Below are 9,848 nucleotides of genomic sequence, written 5' to 3'. Positions count from 1 at the left end.
ACATTCATCCCTGATGCTGACCGAAATGTATGTAAGATTGTGAATTTAAGGAAAGTCACAGAAAAAAATTCAGAAAAATGTTTTCGGCAAATTTTCTGGCCTGGCATGTAACAAGTAAAATTAATTTTAGTAATTCTAACTGATCTAAAAACTGTTTGGTTTGATTTAACTTCAGACATCGAGTACAAAAAGGTGTGTCTTTTTATTCTGCGCATGGATCAGGTTTCAGCTGTAGACATGCAGGCACAGACCTGCTAACAAAAACAGAAGAACTTCCTACTTTGGTAACTTGTTACTGAGGGTTTTAGTTATCAGACACACATCTAGAATCTGAAGCTTCTGAGCTCTTCAAGTTGTAAGTCAACTAATTTATTTCCAACATATATATTTTTGAATCATTTCATATTCTCCTATAAGTATGATCCTCAACGTCTAACTTTTTGTTTTTATTTGTGGCTGATTTTAGGTAAAGATAGAAATGTTACCAAACAGTACAAACAGTACTAATGGAAATGAAGAGGTTCCACCATGCAGCAGAGACGGTGACAACAGGCTGGGAGCTCAGCTGTCCATCCTCTACTACTTCATGTTCGTCTTCAGTCTGCTTGGGAACGGGCTTGTTCTGTTCATCATCTACCGGTGAGTCCAAGTAAAGCAGAAACAAGGCTGATCTAATCAAAATGACGAGTCTAAAGAACACAGAATAATAATGGAATTAGAATCAATGGTAACACTTTATTTGAAGGGAGGTGAATAAGACTGACATGACACTTTCATAAACATGACATAACATCTGTCATGAACATGAATAAGTCTTCATGAATATTAATGACTGTTGTCATAAGGCGTTTAAACTTTACCTTTAATAACATAAAGTTACCTCATTTTTAAAGTGCAGTCAGTAATTCTTTTATAAAAAATTTATATCAGTAATGATTTCTTGATTAATGTCAAGTTGTCATAACAAAGACATTTTGAATAATGTCAACTTTGTATTAAAAGTGTCATAATTTACCGAATGGCGCTTTATGACAACAGTCATAAATATTCATGAAGGCTTATTCATGTTCATGACAGGTGTTATGTCATGTTTATGACAGTGTCATGTCAGTCTTATTCACCCCCTTCAAATAAAGTGTTACCAAATAAATTCATCAAACCCCAAAACAACTGAAAAGCAATCCAGGCCAGACACAATGAATATTGCTTCAGGTCCTGGATATTGTGTTCGATACATTTTGCCTAGAAGTTGGACTTTTCAAGTTCAAGTTACTCTTCAGCTATGGTTGTGACATGAAGTGAATTGAGAGAAAGGTCCAGAGTCCAACATTTGCAAGACTTTCACAGATTTAACCCTGTAGGGAGACTGGCTGCACTTTTAAGAAATACATTAGCTATCAGACGAGATGTAATGAATTACTTCTGTTTCTTAATGGAAAAATGGAAAACATAGCCCAGACAGATTCACTGTGGAAATGTTTCTGAACATTACAACAAAACATAAGCATGAGGTGGACAAAGACATACGATACTAGACTGGAACTAAATTTGCTACAACATAGCAAATAAAATACAAAATTTCCCTTTCACAACTTAATGTGTGTTTTACCAAAGATAAGAACACAGAAAAAATATATCAGAGCTCATTTCCATTGTGGACTTGAGGAAACATTTAATACAAAGACAGAAGAAAAGACAGTAGTTATTGGCTTTGGTCCCAAAGAAGCAAGGTTAGAGACCAACCAGGTAGGATTCCAAAATAGTAGGTGCCGTTTAGTGTAAGTATTCACAACTGATCTGATTCATGAACAGAAGTCGAGTCTCCCTTGTACAGTCAGAGCTGTTCTTTGGTTTTACAACTGCTTGCTTAAAATGCTCTGCAGTAACTCCTATTACGTTTGATTTGACTTTTTCTTTTTTGAAATGTTATATTATATGAAAATACATACGTGATATTTGCTTTAAGAACATAATGGAGTTATTTACTAAATACAGGCCCAACTTTTTTGTGAACTTCATCCACAAAAACAATTAGAATTAAACTTTATTACAGATAAAATGGCTTGTTTTTGGAAAAATGTATATTTTCAAAAATGGGTCACATGAGCAGGTCTTTGAAGTGAACGGATCCTGAAGATGTTTCGTTTCGAAGAGTCAGAAGTCCCATCATTGGTATAGTGATGAAGTGCTACCTGTGGTTCTATATCCGGTCAAATAAGACCAAATCTGCCAAAAAGCAACTTATAAACACTGTTTCTTTCTCTCTGTCTGTCATCCCAGATTCGAGAGGCTGACCACTGTGGTCAACATCTTGCTGGTCAACCTGGTGGCGTCCTCCCTGATCTTCATGAGCAGCCTTCCCTTTGTGGCCATCTACATGCAGATGTCTGAATGGATTTTTGGCTCAGCTATGTGCAAGATCGTCTTCAGTGCCTACTACATGGGTTTTTACAGCTCAGTTTTCTTTTTAACTCTGCTGATGTTTGACCAGCATCTGGCTGTTGTGTATTCGCTGCCTGCTGCTCATGTGAGGAACCAACATTACGCAGTCATTTCCTGTGTGGTGGTGTGGCTGGTGAGTGGTTTGGCTTGCATCAGGCCGATGCTTTCCCTCAACACTGTCACGTATTTAAACAATTCAATACATTGTGATTATTATCCCACTGATCTCCCAAATATGGATGTAGTGATATATGCTGGGTTTTATATCCAGCTTTTTGTGTTCTTCATCCTCCCTCTGGCTGCTATTATCTACTGCAACGTCAGGATTACAATCACAGTCATATCAACAAGAATAGCTTCTAAATTCAAGACAGTCAGACTGGTCGTAGTCATCATACTGCTGTGTTTTATCTGCTGTACTCCATTCAGTGTTGTTGTAGTGCTTCTGGAACATGGACCCAATAGCTGTGAGGAATCACAGAAACTCGGTTACGCCCTTCAGATCACTCGTAACATGGCATACTTTTACTTTTGCATCAGTCCTTTCTTCTACACGTTGCTAGGGACAAAATTCCAAGATTATGTCAGACAGTTGTTTGTGAAATGTTTCCCAGGATTGAGGAAGGACATTTCTCTGCCTGAATGCAGCCCAGCTACCCTGCCAACAAAAAATCCAACAAACGACAAAACCTTGGCCTGCAATGCATAAGTTTTAGGGTCAACCATCGTCAAAGTTGGACTTTTCAAGTTCAAGTTACTCTTTAGCAATGGTTGTGACCTTGCTGAAGAGCAATGTCTATAACAGTAACTCTATAACAGGGGAGTTTCTGATCAGGTTCCTAAAGTTAGAAGCCTGTATGTCCACAGCTCAGCTGCAGTGTATCCAGATCAAATGCCAAAAGCTAATATAAACTAGAACAAAATGGTGGACAACATTCCCATACTGTGTTTTACTTCTAGTTAAACACAGCATGTTAGATTATATGCAGCTGTTTACACAGATAAGCATGGCAACTTCAGGTCACTGGAAATTGCATCTAAAGATGAACCAAACGTGGTTCTTCAGTTTATTGATAAAAAAGTAGGTTTTATTTGTAGCCTTAAAAATGCATCTTCAGGTGTGCTTCCATTTAACTCAGATGTTGTAAATTAACTTAATATATAATTAATTTATGTGTAATGTCTAATCAGGAAATGGCTATTTCCTTTGGCTTGTATATCATTCATGTGATGCAAATCCATGTGCACCTTACCTGCAGGCAAGTTGGCATCGTGTTGGATCATCTATCTCTGCTGTACAAACCTCACAAAGTCATCAATATAGTCAATATAGATGTTTTTCTGACACTTTCATTCAACTTGTTTTCTGCGGTTTTATTATTTTAATGTTTGTTTTATGTTATGATGGTGTAAATTGTAAAGCACTCTGGTCAACTGCTGTTTTAAATGTGCTGTACAAATAAATTTGTGCAAAATCCTTTTTGAGTAGACTTTGTGTACATTTAGAGCATTTTAGTACATTTACTCATCTTTACTGGGAGTTCAAAGTAAATCATGTGACTTGATGGACTTCATGAGAGGTCAAATTAAAATCTGAAATGACAAGATCAGATCCTACAACTAAATTTGACTGAAAATCTTCGGAAGAGGTCTGCAGACAAGAAACATCTCTAGAGTCTGGGGCAGTTCATAGGGCAGACATTTGGTCAAGATGTCGAATAATAACAGAAATGTGTCAAAGAACTACTGAATGCTTGAACTGAGACAAAAGTATTACTTTAAGGCAGAGCACACTTCTGCAGCCAGATAATCTGCCTTATATGTTTCAAACACAGGTTTGAAGGCATTTATCATGACCCCATATTTTTTACATCATAAAAAGCTGTAAATATAGCACAACATCAAGATCCAGCTGTCTTGTTTGTATAGTTTTATGTGTGAATGTATACATTTTACTAACCACAGCAGGAGCATGATATTATTTATTTAGCCCAGCATCTTTACAAGTCCATCTGATTGATGTTGCAGAGCCGTCGAGGTAATGGGTGTTTGTTAATTCAGGTCAAAGGTCAGATCAGTGTGTATGAGTTAGGGTAATATTATGGCTGTACACACAGGATGGGAACCCGTCTGAACCAAATCACACATGGAGCGATGGATCTGCAACAGCTTAAATAAGTCAGGGAGCTTATAGACACCAATAAGAGCTCTGCTGCCCTCTGGTGTTCATAATGAAACATTACAGCTGTAACAGTGGATTAGAATAAAATGGAAATGCACCTAAAAAATTGGTCTATTTCGTAAAAGTGGAATATTTTTGGGCAGTCAACTCAGATGTTATATAGAATCATCTCATACATAGAGTGATATATTCTAAGCCTGTGTTTCTTGTAGTTTTGATGTTTATGGCTTATAGATCATAAACATTAAATGTTGGGGTTTCTATACCTACAAAAAAAGGTTGAAACATTTTATTCATTTTGTAATGAATCTATACAAAACGACAGTTTTGCGATCTGAAATTTTACACTTTTACGTAATTTTCAAATTTTTTGAGATGTACCAGTATGGCGGAGGAATTCAGAAATAAGATAAACAGAAAATGATGAAACACTCATCATTCTGATAACATCAGTGTGATTATAGATCAGCTCAGTTTATTCTGTGGACCTGCTGGACTCAGGTTCACTGCAAATACAACCTCCTTCCTCCTCTTTCGGTTGTCGGCTGACAGCAGAGTATTACTCCTGTGGACACCAAAAAGACGCCCTCTTGTCCTCTTGTATAAATAACACGGATCCGGGGGCAGTCAGTCTGTCTGTGGGCAGATTACACCCTCTGAATCAATGCAACCACCTACAGCTTTGGGGAGATAAATACATAAACCTAAGATTCAAAATGGGTGTCTGTTGCCCTTTCAGACCCGGTGGTATTTCAAATGTACCTGTGTCTGAGTTTATTATTGGACTTTTTTTTTTTTTACCTCTTTTGGTAGTTTATCCCGGATAAACTAAAATAAAACGCAAAGGTAAAATATCCACACAAAACAATATACACAATTTTTTTTCTAATAAAATCCTTAACTCTGACATGACAATATTTTACAATTTAGTCACTATAATTCCTGGAAATATTGTTTTTATCTTTTCTTTTCTTTCTTTTGAAATGGAAACACTTTTTTTGCATACAAGTCACATGATCAAGAATTGTCAGCAGCAAGATGTTTCCACTGGCGCAAACCATGAAGAAGACGACAGGAAGTAGTTCCAGTCCTCACCCCCCCTGCTCTGCATGTTTTGGACGTGCCTCTTTTCCAGGACAGCTGATTCAAATGATTGCATGACCATCAAGTAATGCAGAAGCCTGTTAATCACCCAGAGATTCAATCCAGGTGTGTGACAGAAGGGAAACACCTAAAACATGCAGGACATGGGGGGGCCTGAGGACGGAACTGAGAAAAGCTGAGTTAGAGGATGATGACGCGATATGATTTTTAATGACTTATTGTGTGAACAAACTTAGTCACGTGTGATTTTAAATGGATTTTTTACTTAATGGAAACACCTCAATTTTGTTTGAGCTTTTCGACATTAGCTGAACATTGACAAATTTCTGCTCATGTTGAAGCTTGTGCCACCTCTCTCTCCTCAGCCTTCCTTCTGCTCTCCCCTCTCAGCTGAACCTGCCTCCTAATTAATACCAGTCCATTTTGAAGTCATCAAACTCCCAGTATTTAACCTCCCTCCCTCCCCGCTGGATCCTTCTGTTGCCTTCATTCAACCCGATCCCAGGTTCTTCCATACCAAACCTGTTTCTCCATTTCCTTATGGACCTGGGTGGTAATTTTGAACCATTCCAAAAATATTTTAGTATGATGCATGATTAAGAGATCAAACCCCAAAAAACAACCACACACCATAACCCATGTTACTGCATAATACTTTACACCGTGCAACCAGACAGTCGTTTGTTGTCCAGGCAACTGTCTAACCTTGAGTTGTCTAGTATCCACAGAGAGAGTCATGATTCCTCACTCCAAAACACACATCCACAACGCTCAAGCTTGGAATGTCAACCTAACAGAGAGTGACATCATTTTTTAAAAGAAGCTGAAAACTAAAAAAAACAACAACAAAAAACCACTCCCCACCATGCCCCCCAAAAACCCATCATTGCAGCACTAAGGAATTTGGCCTTCTCTTTGTAGATAATCATTTTTCAGAACATTGTGGTTTTCAGAAATGTGTCCAACAACCACTGCAGCTTTAGGAGTCATTTAAATCACCTTTCATTTCTGTTCTCAGTTCCGACTTCAGCAGACCATCTTCAACAAACATTCCCTCATAGAGCTGCAGCTAATTTGCTGTTTGTGTTAACAGGTAACTAAACAGTTGTATGTAATGAAATGAGCAGTGATTGAGAGAAGGAAACAAATGTGCACAAAACATCCACTGATGCTGAAAAAGCAATTTTGCAATTGCAGTGTTTCCATTAAATAAGAAACACAATTCAAATTACGCGTGAATACGTTTGTTCACGCGATAAGTCATTAAAAAACATAGTCCGCCATGATCCTCCAACTATTTTCTGTCGTCGTCTTTGTTTTTTGTTTTTTTTGCCAGCACTAGCCTCTGGTTGCTGATCATGTGACTCATGAGATTCAAAATGTTTCCGTCACAGTTTTGCAAAAGAAACCAATTTTACACAACCTCATGCTAGCGTAAAAACTTTATATCCAACACCATGAGTTTTTTTTTTTTTTTTTTATTGCCATAATTCCATTAAACAGATTTATTTTTGTAATTCCACTTTTTGTGCAGTTGCATGGTGAATGGAAACACAGCCGGTCAGTCCAGTCTCTGAGTTTACTTTTCAGTCTTTCACATGAAATTTGGTGTGGAATACTGAGGCATGTGGGAGGACACACAAACAACATTCAAAATAGACCCTCTTCATGGAGCAGACTGTTTTGTTGGATATGCAAACTGTGTGTGTGTTGTGTGTGTGTGTACTTAGCTGTGAGTGGACCCGAGCCATCTCATTCCTCCCTCAGTGCCTCCTGACTGAGCCGTCACACACTCTGCCACACTGAGCCCAAAGCGCTGTGTCTGCCTCTTTCATCTCATTCTCTCTCTCTCTATCTCTTTCTCTCCCATCCTCTCTCATCCCTTCTCTTCTTCCTTCTCTCTGTCTCCCCGTCCAGAGACCCCCGGGTCCACTCGGAGCGATTAGCCAAGATGCCCCCAAGGTCATTCTGCTCAACGTTATAATTAGCTGTTATGCTAACTAAGACTCCCTCTCCCTTCCTCCAATGCGTCTCAGAGCACTCCAGCTTGCTTGGAATCAATATGTTGATGTCCCTGAATATGTGATAAATGTCATTATGCAGTGGATAGCTCTTAGTTCATGGAGCATAATTAAATAACTTCTGTTTAACAAAAGAGCTAGAATTAATTATACTCAAAATGTCTGACACTTTTTATTTTCATCAACAGCTAGATACTAATTAAACAAGAGATTTGTTCTTGCTCTATCAAATGAGATTAACAGAAAATAACAACAAAAAAGGTTTTCTATCAAATATAATTAAGTAGACCTTGTATGAAAGCAGAGAAGTGCTTCTTTTTAATCCCACTTTTCTTCCTCACACCAACAGCATTACTGAGGACGTTTCTCTAACCCTATAATGTATATTTCCTGAACCTTTGGAAATTGTACGCTCTGTTTTGTGTATCATACTTTACTAGGAAGCTGGTTGTAACTGAAGACAAAATCAATGGAGATAAATGCAGGTTATTGAGAGGAAAGAAAATCTCAGCAAAACTGAAGTCAGCTCACATTTCATGAGCAAAGTGACTTTTTACCGGTCATTAACTTTATAAACAAATATTTACACCACAGTTCCTTTACTCTGCCAGCTGGGAAAATGACTTTTTCCCAATGGAGTGTGTGCTTCGTGGGGAAAAGAGGCCTTACTCTACATGAATGAAAATAGGTTAATAGCAATTCAGTCCTTTTTTTCTTCTGGTATCTGTTAATGTTTGGACAAACAGGTGCCATAAAAGCTAATCTCCCAAACTGGCCTCACATTGTTTTAAAATATCAAAACACAACCTGATATTGAGTTTTTCTCATTTCCTAAATTGCAGTTATGTTTTATAGAGATGTGAAGTGCCTAATGGTATTGGCAGCTCAAAGCTTTACAAAACCAAACATCAGAAATCATCCAAAAACCTTATAGCTGCAGCATTTAAAGCCCAGCTTGTAATCCATTTATGATGTATAATACTCTAAATTTCAGACTCCAGCAGTGATTGCTTTCTTGCTTAAATAATTTGTGTCCTCTTAATTAACTGTTTTGATGGGTGCAGCTGGTTAACTATAAGGACACTGACATTAGGTCACACTGAGAAGATAATGAAGGTGATGATATTCCCAATTACCTCCTTTGTGTGTGCCGGCTGGATCCACATAAATGCTAATGGAGCTAAGGTTGGCTGTATTTAACCATCTCAGGGAGCAGCACACTAGCCGGTGAGGTGTTTAAGTACAGCCTTAGGAGTGGACTCATACATGTCAGGAAGGTCAGCTGGCTTTCATGAAGACCAAGAATCACAGCTGACAGGTCAGAGGCAAAGCTATGGAGAAATTTAAAGCAGGTTTGGTAATAAAACATTGACATCATAGCTCTGATCAATCCATCTTCCGGAAATGGAATCTGTGGGAGTAGGCGCCCCAATCAAATATGGCCTCTGTATGTCATATAGCAGAAAACTAACACTGCAATTCACCATCAATACACCGACTAGACAATAACCATGTTTCTCTTTTAGCTTTTAGAAGTTTCGCAATAGAATAGGCTGATGAAAAAGGCAAAATTTTAAATAATTTCCTCTGTTTCTCAGACGTTTTTAAGCTCACTAGTGCTGTGTTAATGTGCTAAAGTGGAGAAGGAGACACATTTTCCAAAAAAGTTTCAATGCAGCAGATGCCACCATCCTCCAGTGGGTCTGTAAGTCCAAACCTCCATGCATGACTCTCTTTACTTTTCTGAGATGTGTGGTCCATGCTAGTTTGCAGCTTCTAATTAGCATCTTGGAGTGTTATAAAAAGCGCAATATAAGTTTGAGTTCTTCTTCTTATTATTATTATTACTTCCTGTCTACTGTAGTCATATGTAGTATGTAGATGGAATCACGGCTGATTTGCTTTGAACCATTAGATGGAAATGCACTTAATTCACATGATCCTTTTTTTCTTCTTTTTTCAGACATTTTAAAAGTTTTTCTAAAAGTTTGAATGACAAAACTTGACTGTTGTGAAACATGGTTGTGACAGCATCATGTGTTTTTCCTTTAGCTGGTAAAGTGTAAGCTGGTCACAACTGACAGGAAGATGAATGGCGC

The 9,848-nt window shown here is 38.0% G+C and overlaps 1 protein-coding gene across 1 annotated transcript; it reads left to right on the top strand.

Moving 5' to 3' along the window:
* The first annotated feature begins 240 nt into the window (after positions 1–240).
* Positions 241–3,922, top strand: LOC106946235 (C-C chemokine receptor type 1-like). The gene is made up of 3 exons (XM_015030442.1): positions 241–355; positions 467–639; positions 2,281–3,922. Exons 2-3 carry the CDS (start codon positions 479–481, stop codon positions 3,149–3,151), a joined length of 1,032 nt encoding a protein of 343 aa, XP_014885928.1. The 5' UTR covers positions 241–355; positions 467–478; the 3' UTR covers positions 3,152–3,922.
* The last annotated feature ends 5,926 nt before the right edge of the window (positions 3,923–9,848 follow it).

Source organism: Poecilia latipinna, unplaced genomic scaffold (assembly GCF_001443285.1).
Source record: "Poecilia latipinna isolate Pla-1442-1.1 unplaced genomic scaffold, P_latipinna-1.0 Scaffold182, whole genome shotgun sequence".
NCBI classification, from domain to species: Eukaryota; Metazoa; Chordata; class Actinopteri; order Cyprinodontiformes; family Poeciliidae; genus Poecilia; species Poecilia latipinna.
The sequence above is the reverse complement of the archived record's forward strand: the minus strand, read 5'-3'. Positions and strand labels throughout refer to the sequence as shown.

Bases quoted from the DNA above. Each gene is read 5' to 3' on its own strand.
- LOC106946235 (XM_015030442.1), top strand. From the start codon at position 479: ATGTTACCAAACAGTACAAACAGTACTAATGGAAATGAAGAGGTTCCA. The intron at 640-2,280 runs GTGAGTCCAAGT...CTGTCATCCCAG, and splicing joins GTTCTGTTCATCATCTACCG to ATTCGAGAGGCTGACCACTG.